We start from the raw sequence: 19,958 nt of genomic DNA, 5'->3' as shown, positions 1-19,958 counted from the left end.
TACAATTTTGCTAATACAAACCCATCAACCAGATCTATAACTTGTTACCTTCTCCTAAGGACAAACTCTCACCTCTGATGTTACCTGGCGTTTATGAGATCCCATGCTCCTGCAAATTGTCTTACTTTGGACAGACAGGTAGATCTGTTCAGAAACGCATCTCGGAACATCAAGGCCACATTCGTCTTTTCAAACTGCAGAAATCTGGTCTCTCTCAACACGGAGTTGAAAACCCAAACCATAGGAGCCATTGGGAAAAGTCGAAACTTTTCTATAGATCTTTATATAAACATGAACGTTTATATAAAGAAAGTGCTGAAGCCCTACTACACAGACCAAATTTAAACTATAACGACATTCTTACTATTCCTAAAGTATGGGAAATTGTCATACAAAATTGTGTAAAATTGTCTCTTTATGTGTTTTTTTTTTTCCAGTTATATTTTAATTTACTTCTATAACACATTACTGCATGCACTTTTAGATTCCATTGTAATCATGCGCCCTAACAGTATGTTATTCCTAGTATTGCTTGAATTACTGTACTGAGGATGTCCCAATATACTGGGATGAAATATTTACATTATAAAACTTATCACTGTGGTTAGTATGTGTGTTTTTTAGTGAGCAAGGATTATGAATGATATGTTAGCAGAAATGTGTGAGGAGAAAGAAGTGCAGTTTGTTAATGTGTGGAATGAGTTTGAAGGACGAAGTGAACTGTACAAGAGTGATGGACTGCATTTGAGTGGTTTCGGTGTGAGTCGCTTGGAGAGACTGCTCCTGGAAGATAGAGAAGTGAGTGCAGATAATGAATCTGTTCAAGTAGGAAGTGACATGGAAGGCATTCAATGCTAAGGGGAGGTCATGTTTTAGTAATCTACTTACTTATTACAATAAGGTGACGGCTTCCTTAGACGGAGAGGGGCACACAGTAATATACTTAGATTTTGCAAAGGCTTTTGATAGATAACAGCATGATAAGTTGATAGTCAAACTAGAGCATGTGGGTTTGGATATTAGATTAGTCCATTGGATCGGAGACTGGCTATCTGATAGGTATCAGCAAGTTGTATATGGGGGAGCAATATCCCAGAAGAGGAAAGTCACTAATGGTGTGCCTCAGCGGTCTGTTTTAGGTCCATTACTGTTTAACTTATATGCTAATGATATTGGCGAAGATTTTGAGTTGTTTGCAGATTATGCCGAGTTGGGATGAACTATGAAGAGCAGAGAAGATGTTGTGGCCTTACAAGAAGATTTGAATAAATTCAGTGAATGGACACCAGAATAGGGATACGAGTTTAATGTTACAAAATGTAAGGTTTAAAATTTGGGAAACAAAGATGGGATGAAGAATTTATGCTTGGCGGGAATATATTGTTGGAGGTGGAGGAAATAAGAGATCTTGGGGTAATAGTAGATAAGGATCTGAAATTTGGGGACACACTGCCAAAATTGTGAGGACAACACAAAGACTTCCTGGAATGATGGGGAGGACACTGACTTGTATTAGTAGGGAGATTCCTGTTCCACTGTATAAGGCTTTGATTAGGCCACACATGGACTACTGTCCACAGATATGGTCACCAGGTTTTCAAAAGGATGAAGAGATGTTGGAAAGGGTTCATAGGCAACTGACTAAGGTAGTTTCTGACCTCTGGAATGTCGAATATGAAGAAAGGTTGAGAAGATGCAATTTACAGAGTCTAGTGGATAGGAGGAAGAGAGTGAGATATGATAGAGACCTACAAGTTAGTAAGGGGTTGTTATAGGATCAATGTTGGAGAGGTTCTACAGAAAACAGTGGGATCTCAGAGGAGAACAAGAGGTCATCTCTGGAAGCTAAGGGTGTGAGAAGCAGGTTTTTTGCATGCAGAGCTGTGAATGATTGGAATGCCTTGCCTGAGAGTGTGGTGTCTGCAGAGAATTTGAGTGCATTTAAGGCACAGTATGAAAAGTTGTGTGTGTGTGTGTGTATGACAAAAGGACCTCCTAGATGAGTCTTTGACTCCATGGGTCCTTGGGATAACAATAATAATAATAATTTCACTATAGAACTAAGGCAAAATCATACAGCATGAAAAAATAATTATATGGTATCTTGAAAATATAAAAGTTTTTTCTAATTTATCTCCTAGATTATAATCAGAAAACGTAACTGATTGCAAAAAATAATTTTTCTCAAAAACTGATACTTACTTTTTAACATATACCTGATTTTGCAAAAAATTCTCAAAGTGTATTTGGAATTCTACATCTTTTTCATCTTCATGAAGCTGAGACTTCTGCTTTGTGCAGGGACAGCATTCTTCATTTTTATCATTAATTGTATCTGAAGAAGTAGTGGTGTTTACCAACCAGTTGTGTCTAGTAGTATTAGATTCCTCCCCAGAAACTTTTCTATAATCTGTCAGTCTGAGTGCTACAGAGATACACAAGACATATAGATAAACTGTGGCTTCTGAACTTGGTATATTAATGAAAAAAAAATGAAATATATAAATATATACATAACAGTGATATTTTGGAGAGTAGTTGGAAGCATCATCATGTAAAAGTTGTGATTTATATCTAGGCAGAGCCTTCTTTTCCCTCATTCAGTTATATAATTGTATTCCAAGGGTTAGACAAGTAAACAGAGTAGGAGGTGAACTGGACAAACAATGAGATCAAGCAAAGTTGTATTAGAAAAGAAAAAGTTATGGAGATGGTAGAAAACAGTTGGTGGAAATCAGATCCATGAAGAGTATAAACTACTCACCAGTGTCAATCTGGTGAGTAGTTTATTACCATGAGAAGCATGGTAAAGAAGGAAAAAGCACAGTATGAGAGGAGATTGACTGGTCAGGCCAAGTTTAATTCAAGGGAATTCTTCTGCTATATGGTAAGCAACAGGAAAAATAAAAACACCAGATTGACACTGGTGGGTAGTCATGGCAGATTAATGACCATTGCAAGTGATATGGTGGTCATTCAATATTTCCAGTTTATCAGCGTATATCATACTGGTGTAAATGATGCTGTGCAACTTGTACAAGGGAGACAAGTATCATGAGGATTTGAAGTGAAAGAATCAGATCAGGTGTTAATTGAATTAGATGTTAATAAGGCTGTGGAATGGATGATATATCACCACATATTCTTAAGGGATGTATACTGCAGTTGGCTATGCCCTTGACCTGGTTATTTAATGAAAATCTTGCAGTGGGTAAGGTTCTCGATGAGTGGAAGAAGGCAAAATAGTACAACTCCACAAGCATGGTTCTAGAACAGGAGTTCCCAGTTATAGACTAGTCTGTATAACTGCAGTTGTAGTCAAGATGTTGGAGAGAGTGATTAGTAACAGAATACAAGACTGGGCTGATGGGCACAATATTTTTTATGATGTTCAGCATGGATTTGTAAAGGGTAGGTCTTGTTTCAGCAATTTACTTGCATTTTGTGATAAGGTAACAAATGTGTTAGATAAGGGAGAATCATATATAGTGATATTCTTGGACTTTGCAAAAGCCTTCAATAGATTACCACATGATGAGTTAGTGTACATGCTGCAGAGGATGGGAATAAATGATATATTCGTTCGACGGATTGGTGAGTGGCTCTCTGAAAGATACCAGCAAGTTATGCATGATGAAGTACTATCTTAAAAAAGAATGGTAATCAGTGCTGTGCCACAGGGTTCTGTTCTTTGGCCCCTGCTGTTTAACTTGTCATGTGGACTGACTAGTGATCTTCAGCAGTTTGGTGGTGATGCAAAGTTGGAGAAAATTATAAGTAGCACTGCTGATATTAATTCCCTTCAGGTAGAGCCTTGAAGAGACTTGGACAAAGGATGGAAGTGTAGAGTATTGTTATTGGAGTGTAGAAATATAAAGCTGTGTACCATATTGATGGTGCTGTACTGCAGTAAACGGATAATATTCAAGATTTTTGAGTGATGGTTAAGAGTACACTGAAGTATAGAAGGCATATTGCAATTGTTGCAAAGACTGCACATTGTAATGCCACCGTGATAAGAAGTACATTGATAGGGATAAGTAGGTGGTTGTGCCACTGTATAAAGCACTGGTCAGACCACTTGGAAAATTGTGCTCAGATTTGTGCACAATTTGGTCACCTGGTTTTCATTGTGATGTGAAACATTGGACATGGTTCAGAGATGAGTGACTAAGACAGGATTCTGGAATGTTGGCTATGGAGATATGTTGAAGAATGTGGATTGCAGAATTTAGCAGGTAGGAGGAAAAGAGGTGATATGATAGAGACATTTAAGTTAGCGAGGATATTTTATTGGCTTAATTCAGAGGGAATTATAAAAAGAGTAGAAGGTGTGAGGGTAAGAACCAGAAGACATTCCTGGAAGTTATGTAAGAATATGGTAAAGAAGGATGCGAGATGTAGATTTTTTACATGGAAAATTGCGAGTGAATGGAATGCATTACTGGGATATGTTGTTAATGCAAGGAGTATGAATCAACCTGCCACAACGAGTCTGCTAACTCTGTAGAGGGTGCAATAATAATAATATTGGATAAGGATATGTTTTGTAATATTGTCATATCCATGATATTTCTTTACTGTAAAAAAAGATGGAAAGAGGTTGCCGGCATTTGAAACGAAATGCTATAGATGTCTCCTAAAGATTCCATAATGGCAAAGAGATATTGCAAAGAATCACTACTTTTGCCAGTCCAAGAGATAACATTATAACAAAGGTTCGAAGGAAATAACTCATCCGTATAGGCCGTATCAGTAGATCTAATGGCCTCTCAGTATAAGTCTTTGAAGGACATATTTCATGAACTCAAAAAAAGTGGAAGTGCTAAAAAACTCTGGATAGACAGTATAAAAAATTGGACAGGCATGGCATTTACAGAGCTGAATGCTAATTGCCAATCAAGGACTGACTAGAAGCTTTTTGTGAGGAACATTTCATTATATCTGCTCAGTGCTCTGATTATGGACTATTGGAAGAAGTATAAGATAGCAGTATATAAGCATTAGTGGAAGAGAAAATAAGGAAGTAATACCAAGTTGATGAATTGGTAGACTAAGACGATTAAAAGACATAAGGTATCTCTAAGCAATAAATATACAGGGGTCCTTGACCTACGTCATCCTCGAAATGCATCGTTTCGACTTTTTATTATTATTATTATTACATGACACCACCAGGGAGTCCAAAGACTCATCGAGGGAGGGCACCTACTCCACAACTATCTGTCTCCACCACTCAATCCACCAACTACAATGAACTGCAACTACTTTCATCATCTATACCAAAGCCATCTACCACCAACCACCCCCTGCTGTTTAACTTGTCATGTGGACTGACTAGTGATCTTCAGCAGTTTTGTGGTGATGCAAAGTTGGAAAAAATTATAAGTAGCACTGCTGATATTAATTCCCTTCAGGTAGATATGAAGAGGCTTTTTTTGACTTGGACAAAGGATGGAGGTGTAGTTTTAATGTGTAGAGTATTGTTATTACGGCGGTAATCCCATAAATAATTTAAAAAATAAATTTCGACTTGAAGCAGCGTGACGTAAAATTCAAACATCGTGGACGAACTTGTTTGTGAGCACGGCGGAAGAATACGCCGTTATGCAGCATTTGTTTGGGAGAGGTGGTGTTGCTTGGGTCCCAGCATACACTTTTTGGGTACTGCGTGCTTTGTTTACATCCGCTCTCTCACTTTTGTGTTTGTGTTTTTTTGTGACTTTTTACCCTTCAACATGGCAGTGTGTCGAAGAAAAGGAAAGCCATTACATTAGAAGTGAAATTAGATATTATTAAAAGGGCAAAAAAGGGAGAAACGCCAATGAACATCAGCCATGTGTTGAACTTAAGTCATACCACAGTTGGGACTATTAACAAGGATAAAGTTCGCATCCTTAAACACGTGCAAGGACTGGCGCCCATGAAATCGACTGTGATTATGAAAAAACGTAGTAGGCTCGTGATTGAGATGGAAAGGCTTCTTGTTCTCTGGCTGGAAGACCAGCATCAATGCTGTATCCCAATTAGCCTCATGTTAATTCAAGAAAATGCGAAAAGATTGTTTGAGGCATTGAAAAGTGAAAGGAAGAAACGAGTGCAGGTGAAGAGTTTAATGTTAGTAAAGGTTGGTTTATGCAGTTTATATATATATATATATATATATACGTATAACTTTAGGGTGTTTTAGGTTAGGTAAGTAACTAAGGCTAAGGTAATTCCGACTTGCATCGAAAATCGCCTTACGTCGGTCCGTAGGAATGGATCTCCGACGTAACTCGAGGACCCCCTGTATATGATAATTTATTCAGGCACTAGGGATTACAGAAAAGGAAGCCTAAATGAAAATAAAACTTCTTAAATGGAAGTCAATTTGAAGCAGAAAGGAGGTAAATTCAAAATAGGAAAATGAAACTTACTCCTGCACATAGTTACCTGGAACATTCTGGTAAGGAAGAAATAAAATAATCTTTTAAGTCATTAGAGCGGGATACTGATATGAAGTAAAAAGATTGTTCTTGTCAGAAACCTAAACAGTAGGGTAGGAAAGTGATCTGAGACATATAAACATGTTTTGGAATATTTAAAATGATTTTTTAGATCTACAAAAAGGACCACCTTTTACTTTTTCTTTTTGTCAGCTGCTTCTGTGATGCCTAAAAAAATTCCAAATTCCAAACTCTACTTCTTCTTTAGTAGAAGCTGCTGTGGGGTCATAGGCACAAATAAGCCTCATTGTCTAATTACCCATTCCTATATATGCCCACATCACTCTACTGGATATTGCCTGCCATTTGAGAAGATTATCCTTGTATTTAGTCTTGAGTACTTAATCACTTGACTCTGGATTATCTCCAGAATTTTCCACATCACAATGGAAATAAGGTGATTAAATTGGAGCACAATATGATGTGATAGTACCTTATATTATTATTATTATTACATAACACTTCCAGGGAATCCAAAGACTCATCGAGGGAGGGCACCTACTCTACAGTTCTCCACCAACCACAACTAACACTGCAACTACACCACCTACCACCACTACTAGTATTTCCACAGACATTCACAAACACCGATGTCCATGGCAGAATTCGAACTCGCAGCCTTTAGAGCAGATATGCTAACCACTTGGCCAACCAGGCCAGCCCCTACTTGTCACTTTGCTCCTTATCTTAACTACACTCTTCATAACACTTGCATTTACCCTTTGAATTTCAGGCCACTCTCAGTTTTCATCCGAAGATACCAAATTCATCCACCTCTTGATCAACATTTCCACCAATGTATTCTGCCCTCCTTAGTGTAATACCTAAGTGTAATACTTGAGCTTCTTAATATTAAAACTGCAGCCATGCTTATATGTCCAAGCAAAGAGTCTGTTTAAATCCTCTAAAAGAAGACATCAGCAACTTACTCAGGTCTGTTATATATCACTTATATGTCATTACAAGGGAGGGAGGATGAAAAGTTCCGACACGCCTAGAACAAAAATGATATTAAAGCAAATGATATAACCACAAGAAAGAACATATCTTAAAGCCCTTTAATCCCCATTTTTCATCAAATTGTAATCATTTGTTATTTTTCTTTTAGAATATATCAGAAGACATATCAGAGGCTTTGAAGAAATTCAAAGACACAGAGGAGTGGGCTGTCATCAAGTTTTACGTGCTGAAAGAAAAGTTCACAACTGAGATTCACTAAACTGTGTGTGAGACTTTAGGGAACTGTGCCCCAGCATATCCAACAGTTGGCAGATGAGTGGCTAAGTTTAAAACTGGGTATCCTGAGACAACAGATGTAACCAGGTCAAGAAGACCTTCCACAGTTATCACACCTGAAAACATTAATACAGTGCATGCCATGATCCTTTGATGAGAAATGAATACCAGCCAAAAACAATGCAAAGCCTCTAGGGATATACAGGGAATGAGATGGGATCATTATCCACCAACATCTAAACATGCAGAAGCTCTCAGCGAAGTGGGTCCCCAAATGTTTGAATGCTGATCAAAAGAGAGCGTGTACTGTCATCTCAAGGAATTTTGGGTCATTTTAAGAAATCAGGTGCAACTTTTTTGGCTCATATTGTGACTGTTGATGAAACCTGGCTTCATCACTATGACACAGAGACCAAACAACAGTCAGTGGAGTGGAGACACAAACATTCTCCAGCCAAAGAAGTTCCAAACCCAAAAGTCAACAGGGAAGGTTCTTGCCATTGTCTTTTGGGATATGGATGGTGTAAGGTTACCTTTTTTGAGGTTACCAAGAACCTCAAAAAAGGTGAAACTGTTACAGCTGCAGTTTATTCAACAACTCTGAAGGAAAAATGCCACATGAAACTGGGCAGAGACATGTTGCATTTTCAGGACAACACACCTGCTCACACTGGTGATAATACATAACTCGAACTTTCAATGTCTGCCTTATCCATCTTATTCCTTACCTGGCCCCATCTGACTATTTCCTATTCCCAAATTTAAAGAAACACTTGAAAGGAACAAAATTTACTATAGATGATGAAGTCATATCTGCAGCTGATGACTGGTTTGTGTAACAAGGGAAAGACTTTTTTCTCACAGAATTGCAAATGATGCTGCAATGTTGTAAGAAGTGTATAACACTTCGTGGAGAATATTTAGAATAATGTGTAAGTTATGAGGTTCTAAATCAAGTCCTTCATGGTGATTATCAAACTTTTCAGCACGCCCTCATATATTATATATTATTATATGTCAATATATAGTATTATATGTCAATTATATATCACTATATAATTTTCCATAGTGTTTCCATTAAGAAACCACTGAATACCCCCCCCCCCGCCATCTGTCCAAATGAAATATCATTAACAAACTAGTAAAATAGAAGGTTCTAAAGGTCAGAACCCTGTAGTACACTACTAGTTACCATTCTTTTCTGTGACTCTGCTTCTTATATACAAGTTGCTGGTATCATTCAAAGAGCCACTCTTTCATCCCCACCTTGTTCCAACAACTTGTCTCTCAAATGCCTATGTAAAATCCAAGAATATCATTGCATATGAGTTTGCCTTATCCAATACATTTTGACATTTTATATAAAATTCAAGTAGATTTCTTAAACAGACCCACCATTCACAAACTCATGCTGACCATCATAGAGAATTATATTAGTCTAATCTTATATTCTATCCTAATTATATATTAACAATATCTTAACTACAGATGCATATAGACACCACTACACTAAAAAAATCTTATGGCTCCAATGCCATCTCTTAATTGCACTTAAACACTGTGTTCCAGAGTTAATCACAATATTCTGTACTCAGCTGGCACCTATCCAGATGCATGGATACAAACAAATATTCAATTTATTCCAAGAAATGGAGATAGTCTCCTGTCAAACTGCTGTCACCTCAGTCCTCTCCAAAATAATGGAGAAAGTCATTGACAGTCAACATCTTTGCTATCTAGAAACCTACCAGTTAATCAGCAACCACCACCACTATAGATTCTGCCAATCTAGAGCCTTGGCTGACCTCTTAGCGTACGTCATTCATCACTAGACTTGTGTCGTGAATAGGTTGGGAGAAACGTGTTATCACTCTTGACATTTCCAAAACATTTGACTGTGTCTGGCATCAAGACCTACTCTAAACTGCCTTCTTTCAGTCTACTTGCCATCTTCTGTAATTGGGTAGGAAGCTTTTTCTCTGTTGCTCACTAGGTGTTATAGTGGATCGATGCTCTCTTTCAGCTTCATGACCAATGGAAGGGTCTCAATGTTCTCTTCTATCCTCTATCCTCTTTCTCCTCCACATAAATGATTTGCTCTCGGTCACCATTAATCCTATCCTCAGTTTTGGTAATGATAGTATTCCATTTATCTCACTCATTTGAGAAACCATGCAGTGCTCAGATATTGCAAGCCTCAAGATCATCTGCTACTTGTATCTTAAAATAGTAATTCCAATACCATACTTCAATGAAGTAAAGATAACAAGGTTCAATGCTACCAAAAGGAAGTTCTGCCTTTTTTCTCAGAAAAGGGATCTCAGCTCATCTATACCCTAAGTAATACACCTTATCCTAAGTAATACAGAAGTCACCAGACAGGATCAGATCTCATTCCTTTGCCTGACATTTATATCCAGCCGCTGCTAGCATAAATACATCACATTAGTATCTTCCACATCCTCTAAAAAACTAGGCATTCGTTGTCACTCAAGATGCTACTCTTTACCCATCCAGTTACTAACTCTGTATAAATCTCCATTCTATCCATTTGAATACTTTTCACATGTTTAAGGTGGTGCACTCAATCCATCGCTAAAAAATTCTTGATGCTATTCAGAGGAAAGAAGAATTAAACTGATAAATGATCCCTCCCTCCCTTCCTTGCTGACTCAATCAACCACTTTCTCACAGATGCACTGTTTCAGCTCTTTGTATTTTCTTTAGATTCTTCCATGTCACTGCTTCTATGAAATTGATAACCATCATTCTTCCACATTCTTGGAACTGTCCTCTGTAACACGGAACAGCCTTCCTCATGAAGTGGTGTCCACAAAACTACAATCTTAAACTGTTCAAAGAAAAATGTCAGTAAACTTCTTTCCCAATTGTCATTTGCATCACACACACACAGGCACTGATATGCTGTAGTTTCTACCTCTTGTGTAACTTTTTAATATATATATATTTATAAAAATAAATTTAACTGACTAGAACCCGAGAAAGTATAACAAAAACCTTTAATACATCACGACTAGTTTCATCGGTGCTCCGACTTCTTCAGGTGAGAAATAAAAAACATAAGATATAAAAATAACAAGGTAAAAAACATGGACTTTCCAGCTTAATAAAAAGCAGAATAGTAACAGTCATATTTGAATAGGTGACCGCGTGCTACCGTTGGCATGAGTTGAATGTGTGCGACAGCTAATTTTAGAGCGCCAGTACTGGATTACTGCGCTATGGGAATCAGGCAAATTGTAGCTTAGATTGTTGTTCAAATGTGAAGGATCCAGAACTATTTCTTTTGATTCGATAATATAATTCTTTTTTCGAATTCATCCTTGCATATATATAAATAAGTAGTGCGTTCCCAGTCAACTTGATGCGGCTGTTCTTCAAGGTTAGAGTTTGCCGAGAAGAGGACATGACTGGAAAGGGCGCTCGCTCGTGTTCTACTGTAAGAGATGTCACGTCTATGTTCCTCAAGACGAAGTGAAACAGATTTATCTGTCTGGCCAAAATAAGGTCGACCACAGTCGCACAAAACTTTATAAACACCAGGAAAATGCAGTTGGTTGTGTTTGGGTTTTGGTCAACTCAGAAAAGAACGAAGTTTTGGCAGAGTAGTATAGTCGGTCTTTATGTTGAATTTCTTCAAAATCTTAGCTAGTTTTGGGGTAACAGAGCTGATAAATGGTAACTGTATATGAGTGATAGGGTTGGAATCATCTTCTTGTCGAGGATGTTGGCGTGGTCTCAAACGTTTAGTGATGTTACGAGACGAATATCCATTATTTAAGAAGGTGTTTTTCAGGAAATTAAGCTCTGTTTGAAGGTCTTCTTCTGTGGAAGTGAGACATCTTGCTCGATGGGTGAGGGTGGAGATGATGCCCAGTTTCTGAGGTAGGAAGTGATGAGAAGAACCATGCAAATATCTATCAGTGTGAGTGGTTTTTCGAAAAATTGAAAATTTAAGACAGTCAGGTAATCTGTTGATCTTTAGATCCAGGAAGGGGAGAATGCCATTAATCTCTAGTTCTGATGTGAATTTAATGTTCTGATGTTGGTTATTTAAATGGTTTAGAAAGTTTTGCAGTTCCTCTAAACTATGTCCCCAGATAAGGAAGATGTCATCAATGTAGCATAACCACAGTTTAGGTTTCAAAGTAGCTGAGGAAATAGCTTTCTCTTCAGAATGTTCTAGAAAAATGTTAGCTAAGACTGGAGATAGAGGGCTGCCCATAGCTAAACCGCTAGTTTGTTTGTATATTTTATCTTCATTGCAGAAATAGCTGGAATTGATGCAGTGAGTTAGAAGAGCAAATATTTTTTTAGAAACCTTGTCCTTAAGAAGAGTCAGAACTTCATCTGTAGGTACATTCGTAAACAGAGATATGATATCAAAACTCACCATTCTGTCAGAGTCTAAAAGATTCAAATTTTTTATTTTTGAGATGAAATCTTCAGAGTTTTTGATGAAGGAGGAGGAATTGCCAACTAAATGTTTTAAAGTAGCTGCAAGATATTTAGACAGATTGTACGTAGGTGAGTCAATCCCTTCCACAATAGGTCTTAAAGGAGTGTCAGCCTTATGGATCTTAGGCAAGCCGTACAACTGAGGAATGAGGGGATGGAGAGAGCGGAGAGATAGTCTTGAGTGTCTAGGAAATTCAGAAGTTGATTTCAGAAGATTGTTTGTATGGTTATGAAGTTCTCTTGTGGGATCACTTTCTAGCATAGAATACGTATTAGAACGTAATAAGTTGTTAATCTTTGAATGGTAGTCAGCTTTGTCTAAGATTACAGTTGCATTCCCTTTATCAGCAAGTAAGATAATAATGTCATTGTTGTTACGAAGTTGGTGTATTGCTTTCCTTTCTGTCGGCGATAGATTATCTGTAGGACGACGACTGTTGTTTATGGTAAAGATGGCATCGATCCTAAGTAGATTCGCAGTTTGTTTTGGTAATTGTGCAGCTGCCCTTTCAACTTTTGTAAGAGTTCTTTAAGAATTTGAAGAGAAAGCTATTTCCTCAGCTACTTTGAAACCTAAACTGTGGTTACACTACATTGATGACATCTTCCTTATCTGGGGACATAGTTTAGAGGAACTGCAAAACTTTCTAAACCATTTAAATAACCAACATCAGGACATTAAATTCACATCAGAACTAGAGATTAATGGCATTCTCCCCTTCTTGGATCTAAAGATCAACAGATTACCTGATTGTCTTAAATTTTCAATTTTTCGAAAAACCACTCACACTGATAGATATTTACATGGTTCTTCTCATCACTTCCCACCTCAGAAACTGAGCATCATCTCCACCCTCACCCATCGAGCAAGATGTCTCACTTCCACAGAAGAAGACCTTCAAACAGAGCTTAATTTCCTGAAAAACACCTTCTTAAATAATGGATATTCGTCTCGTAACATCACTAAACGTTTGAGACCACGCCAACATCCTCGACAAGAAGATGATTCCAACCCTATCACTCATATGCAGTTACCATTTATCAGCTCTGTTACCCCAAAACTAGCTAAGATTTGATTTTGAAGAAATTCAACATAAAGACCGACTATACTACTCTGCCAAAACTTCGTTCTTTTCTGAGTTGACCAAAACCAAAACACAACCAACTGCATTTTCCTGGTGTTTATAAAGTTTTGTGCGACTGTGGTCGACCTTATTTTGGCCAGACAGATAAATCTGTTTCACTTCGTCTTGAGGAACATAGACGTGACATCTCTTACAGTAGAACACGAGCGAGCGCCCTTTCCAGTCATGTCCTCTTCTCGGCAAACTCTAACCTTGAAGAACAGCCGCATCAAGTTGACTGGGAACGCACTACTTATTTATATATATGCAAGGATGAATTCGAAAAAAGAATTATATTATCGAATCAAAAGAAATAGTTCTGGATCCTTCACATTTGAACAACAATCTAAGCTACAATTTGCCTGATTCCCATAGCGCAGTAATCCAGTACTGGCGCTCTAAAATTAGCTGTCGCACACATTCAACTCATGCCAACGGTAGCACGCGGTCACCTATTCAAATATGACTGTTACTATTCTGCTTTTTTATTAAGCTGGAAAGTCCATGTTTTTTACCTTATTTTTATATCTTATGTTTTTTATTTCTCACCTGAAGAAGTCAGAGCACCGATGAAACTAGTAGTGATGTATTAAAGATTTTTGTTATACTTTCTCGGGTTCTAGTCAGTTAAATTTATTTTTAAATGTATACATCCCGAGTAAATCCTAATTTCAATAATATATATATATATATATATATATATATATATATATATATATATATATATATATATATATATATACATATTTTTGGACATAGGGTTATGGTATCTGCTATGAACAGTGGAGGAAGATATATCTGGAAGTTGATTAATGTGAAGCATTTGAAATATTAAGTAAGTTTGATGTTAATGAAATGTGAGGATTGGGTGGGATATAGCAAAATACAGGAAAGAATATTTGTAGGAACTGAAAGTCCGCTTAATGTTGAAAGTACTTTTGAGAAGCACATGATGGAAGGAACTTTAGGTTTAAGAGTTTTAGATTTGGTGATATCCTTACAAGATGAAATTGTTAATTGGAAGAGTTGAAATAGAGAATTCTTTGAGAATGGAAGGGGAGGAAAAAAATTCTACTATTCAAACTGTTGACAGGTAGTAATCCAGAATAATGGTGTCAAAATATAAAAGTTTTTTTTATAGGATAGTAATGAAGCTCTTGCAGAGGCTAGCTACTGTTACAATATAACACTGGATTGATAAATTATTATTATTAATATTTGACCTCCATGGAGTCAGAGACTCATCATGGGAGGTACACTATTGCATACAATGCTCATCCAACCGCATCTTTAACTAATTCAATATGTCTACATCCACAACACGCTCAGGCAATGCATTCCACTCACCAACCACCCACCATGCAAAGCGGAGGGGGGTTAGTGAGTTCTATTCCCCTCTCCCATTCTATGAAAAATCTCTTCTATATCTACCTGATAACAACCCCTGAATAGCTTATATGTCTCAATCATATACCCCCTCCCCTCTTCCTCCTATTCATGTGATTCTGCAACTTACATTCTCTCAATATGTCCTCGTACTCCACACTACTGACTACCTTTGTGAATCTTCTCTGCACCCTTTCCAACATATCCTCATCACCATGAAAACCCAGCAACCAAATCTGTTCACAATAATCCATATGAGGCCTGATCAAGGCCTTATACAATGGAATCATAACCTCTATATTTCTGCATATCAGGGTCCTCCACAACATTGCCATTATCCAATGTGATGTCTTCATAACTTGTGCAATGTGGTCCATGAATTTCAGGTCCTTGTCCACCATCACTCCTAGATCTCTCATCTCTTCTACTTCCGTTAAAGTTTCCCCACCAAGTGTATACTTTGCATCTCATCGTTGCTTACCAAATCTCAAAACCTTACACTTGGCAACATTAAACTGACATTTCCACTTACCTACCAATTCATGCAATCTATTCAAGTCCTCTTGTAAGGCATTAACATCTTCTTGACTGTGCATTGCTCTCCCCAGTTTTGTATCATCTGCAAACAGCTGGATATCACTAATTAAACCCAACCCAATATCATTAACATACAAATTGAACAACACTGGCCCCAAAACTGACCCTTGCGTCACACTGCTGGTGACCTTTCTTTTTCGGGATACTGCACTTCCCATATGCAACTTTCTGATACCTATCCGACACCAATCACTGATCAACACAGAAGTCTGTTATCCAATCCCATCTGCTTCAATTTATTTAAGAGCTTGTCATGTGGCAGTTCTATCAAAAGCTTTTGCAAACTCAAAGTACACCAACTGCATATGCATCTCCCCTGTCCAAGATATTTGTCACCTTGTTATAGTACGTAAGTAAATTAGTGAAACATGATCTTCCCTTAACAAACCCATGCTGATAACCACAGAGAATACTGCTGTTATCTACCCATTTCTGTATCCTACTTCTCACCAATCTCTCCAGGATCTTCACCACAACTCTAGATACAATCCAGTATGCTACTTTCCTGTAACCTTATTGCCCTATTATGTATCTAAGCTCAACAGCTTTACCATTGTAATGTGAGCCATTTGGCCTTCTAGATCACAAAATCGTACAATATAATGCTTTGTCCAACATTTGGCTCCACAAAACACTTGTATCAAGCCCATAAAGTGTCCATAAAGTCAAGCCATAAAAGTGTGCATTTCTACAGAAAAGGACATGAATTTGTTGAAGAGAAATTTTATATTGGAATATGGTAGTACATATGAAGATCTTGAATCTATGTGGTGATAAGTTGAAATTAACAAAATAATATATCTAATAGGATGTTGCTATAGGCCAGGGAATGTGAAAAGTGCTAATTGCAAGATGTTTATGCAAATTGGTTGGACATGTAAAAAGAAGGTGATCCTAATAGGAGATTTTAATTACATAAATGCAGATTGGAAGAAGGTGATAGTGTATGGGAATAAGGAGAATGAGTTTGTTGAAATTTCTGAAGGATAACTAGATTCACCAGAACATGATGGAAGGAACTTGAGATTTGAGAGTTTTGGATTTGGTGATATCCTCACAAGATGAAATTGTTAATGAAGTATTAACACCACCACCACCACTTTGGCAAGAGTAATCATGAGGTAGTTGTTTAGGAAGTGGCAAAAATAAGAAAAGGTTACTGAAAAAAAAATAAATAAAAAGGATATATGTGAAATTATAACATGAGTGATTATGAGCAGTTTTGTAGTAAACTAGTATCAATATGCAGGTTTGATGAGCTGTGTAGAAAAGATGTTGACACTACATGGGAATTCATAAAGCAGTGGATGATGAGGAGAAGGAACTGACTACGAGTGAGGAAGACATATATGGGGAATTAAGCAAACTTGATATTAATAAGATTGTGGGACTTCAAAATATATCACTGCAAATTTTGAAAAAAAAAATGTGCCAGGGAATTGACATCTGCTTTGACATGTTTGTTTAATATGAGTCTTATACTGGGTCAAGTTCCAAAGGAATGGAAGGAAGGCAAGACTGTACTGCTTCATAAAGGAGGCGACAGAATTCAAGCATCAAATTATAGGCCAATCTGTATGTCAGGTGTTGTGGTTAAAGTGTTGAAAAGGCTGGTGAGAATCAGGATCCAGAACTAGGTCGACAACAATGGTATTATCTCTGATGGACAGCACGGAGTTGCTAAAGGGAGGTCATGTTTTAGTAATCTACTTACTTATTACAATAAGGTAACAGGAGCATTGGATGTGAGAGATGGATACACAATAGTATACTTAGACGTTGCAAAGGCTTTTGATAGATAATCTATCAAAAGCCTTTGCAATTTTCCACGTGTAAGCAAACTTTGTTTGCTTACACGTGGAAAATTGCACGTGTAAGCAAATGTGGAAAAGGATTAAACCAAGTATATAATTTCTTGGTATCTTTAATTTATAAGAAGATTCTGGTTCCATTGTTTAAGGCTCTGATTAGGCCACATAGGTACTACTGTGCACAGATTTGGTCATCTGGTTTTCAAAAGGATGAAAAGATGTTCGAGAAGATTCAGAGAGAATTGAACAAAATAGTTTCTGATCTCTGGAATGTTGAATATGAAGAAAGGTCGAGACAATGCAGTTTGCAAAGTGTATTGGATAGGAGGAAGAGGGGGGTGATATGACAGAGATGTACAAGTTGGTAAGAAGAGGTGTTAACTCAAGGGAATTCTTCCACTATATGGCAAGCAAGAGGAAGATTAATTTTAGCAGGCTGATACTAGGAGATAGTCATAGTAGCAGAGTGATGACCATTTCAAAGGATGTAGCAGAATTATTTAATGAGCTTCATCAGTGTACATCATACTGGTGTAAATGATGATGGGCAACATGTAGAAAGGAGGTGAGAATTAGAAGTGAAAGAATCATAGTTATATCAAGTGTTGATTGAGTTAGATATTAATAAGGCTATGGGAATGGATGATATATGACCACATATTTTTAAGTGTGAAAAGAGTTTGAGTTAGATAATGTGCAAAAGAGTTAGCTATACTCTTTACCAGGCAATATAAATGAAAGTATTGTAGTGGGTTTCTAAAGAGTGAAAAAAGGGCAAAATACTAACATTCCACAAGAATAGTTCTGGGACAGGAGTTTCTAATTATAGAACTAGTCTTTATATCTACAGTTTTAGTCAAGGTATTGGAGAGGTCGGTTAAGAGTAGAATACAGGACTGAGTTGATGGACATAGGATTTTCTAGGATGATCACTATGAGAATGTAAAGGGTAGATTTTGTTTTAGCAATTTACTTGCATTTAATGATAAGATAACAAGTGTGTTAGATAAGGGCAATTCACATATAGGGATATTCATGGGTTTTTGCAAAAGCATTTGATATATTACCTCAAGATAGGTTGGTGTACAAGTTGCAGTGGATGGGAATGGACAGTATCCTGGTTTAGATGTATTAGAGATCAGCTCTCTGAATGATACCAACAAGATATGCAATGGAGCAATGCTTCAAAAAAAAAGGAGAGAAACCAGTGGTGTGCCCTAGAGTTCTGCTCTCCCCCCCTTGCTGTTTAACTTATTTGTTAATGTTATTTCATGTGGATTGACTGAAGATCTTCATTTGTTTGCTTGTGATGCAAAGTTGGGCAGAATTATAAGGAGTGTATTGCTAATGTTAATTAGTTTCAGAAAGATTTGAACAGACTTTTAGCTTGGACAAATGAGCATTGCTTTAGTTATAATATTAATAAGTACAAGGTATTTTTTGCAATTGCAAAAAATATGAAGCTGTTTTTGTTTTCATTCCCCCCCCCCCCTTTTCTTACCCATGAAAGGTTATTTGTAAACATATAGTATACATTTTGTACTGTGGACAGGATAGGGTGTGTATATATATATATATATATATATATATAAAACGATGATTTGTTGTATTAACTCGGAATTGGGATATGTTCACACTTTTATATACTGACCGAGATCCGAGAACTAGAACAAACAATTAAATTTATTAAATATGCAACAGGTTTCATTGGAGTGGCTGACTTCTTCAGGCTTGAGAGAACATAGAAAGCTAATAAACAACACTATAAAGAAACATTGAGTCACTATAAAACTATACATTATAAAACTATAAATTCGACTATAAACCACAGTTAACTTTGAACTGGAGCTACAGTCCGTGATAAAGTTCTATTGTTAGACACCTGTGTGTGTGTGTGAGTGTGGCTTCACGAGTACGCCAATATCTGACTGCAAAGCTGAATGAGTCCGGTAAATTGTAGCTGACGTTACTGTTTATATGGAGAGGGCCCATGACAATTTCTTTAGACTCGACTATGCAGCGTTCTACCTCATCGTGGCATATGTGAAGGTTTGAAGTTGTTGTCCAGTTTATCTCATGTTGGCAGCATTCATTATTTGTGTTTACTGAAAACAGGACATGGCTTGAGAGGGCACTAGCTCTGGTTCTTTTGTAAGCAATGTCTCTTTAATGTTCTTCGAGATGTAGGAGGATGGATTTTTCCGTTTGGCCATAGTATGGTTTTCCACAGTCACGTGTGATTTTGTACACATGTCCTGTACAATAAGCAGGGAGGTGGTCTCACACAGGATGATGACATTCATCTCCCACCAAACACACACCTGGGAATTGTTGATGGTTGTGAGCTTGTTTGTATTTGCTTAAACTTGATCTTAGTTTGGGAAGAGTAGAGAAGCATGTTTTTATGTTGAACTTTCCCAAAATTCTTCTTAGTTTCTTGGAGAGCATGCTGATGTATTTTTTAGTTCTTCTTCATCTGGCAGTACAGATCTGGCACGATGCGCTAGAGTTGAGATGATACCCATCTTCTGTGCCGGATAGTGATGTGAGGATGCATGTAGATATCTGTCTGTGTGCGTAGGTTTTCTAAAGATGGAGATTTTTATGAGTCAGATGTCGTAGTAAGTTTACGTCCAGAAAAGGTAGAGATCCATTTTCTTCAATCTCCATGGTTAATTTGATGGCTGGGTGGAAGTTGTTTAAGTGATTTAAAAAAGTGTGAAGATTGTCAATACCATGTTCCCAGATAAGGAATATGTCATCAACATATCTAAGCCAAATTTTTGGCTTAAATGTAGAAGAGAAGATTACCTTTTGTTCGAAGTCCTCGAAAAAGA

General features: G+C 37.2%; 1 protein-coding gene across 1 annotated transcript in view; it reads right to left on the bottom strand.

Annotated features, from left to right (window-relative positions):
- LOC150099822 (insulin-like peptide receptor) overlaps positions 1–19,958 on the bottom strand; it is a 538,418-nt gene that overhangs the window by 181,167 nt on the left and 337,293 nt on the right. The window contains 1 exon segment of the mRNA XM_090403498.1: positions 2,203–2,425. Within this exon segment, the coding sequence (XP_090259624.1) occupies positions 2,203–2,425 (223 nt within the window).

Source organism: Typopeltis vanoorti, chromosome 14, assembly GCF_054136105.1.
Source record: "Typopeltis vanoorti isolate ZY-2024b chromosome 14, IOZ_Tvanoo_1.0, whole genome shotgun sequence".
Classification (NCBI taxonomy): domain Eukaryota; kingdom Metazoa; phylum Arthropoda; class Arachnida; order Uropygi; family Thelyphonidae; genus Typopeltis; species Typopeltis vanoorti.
This window is presented reverse-complemented; position numbering and strand designations above follow the sequence as displayed.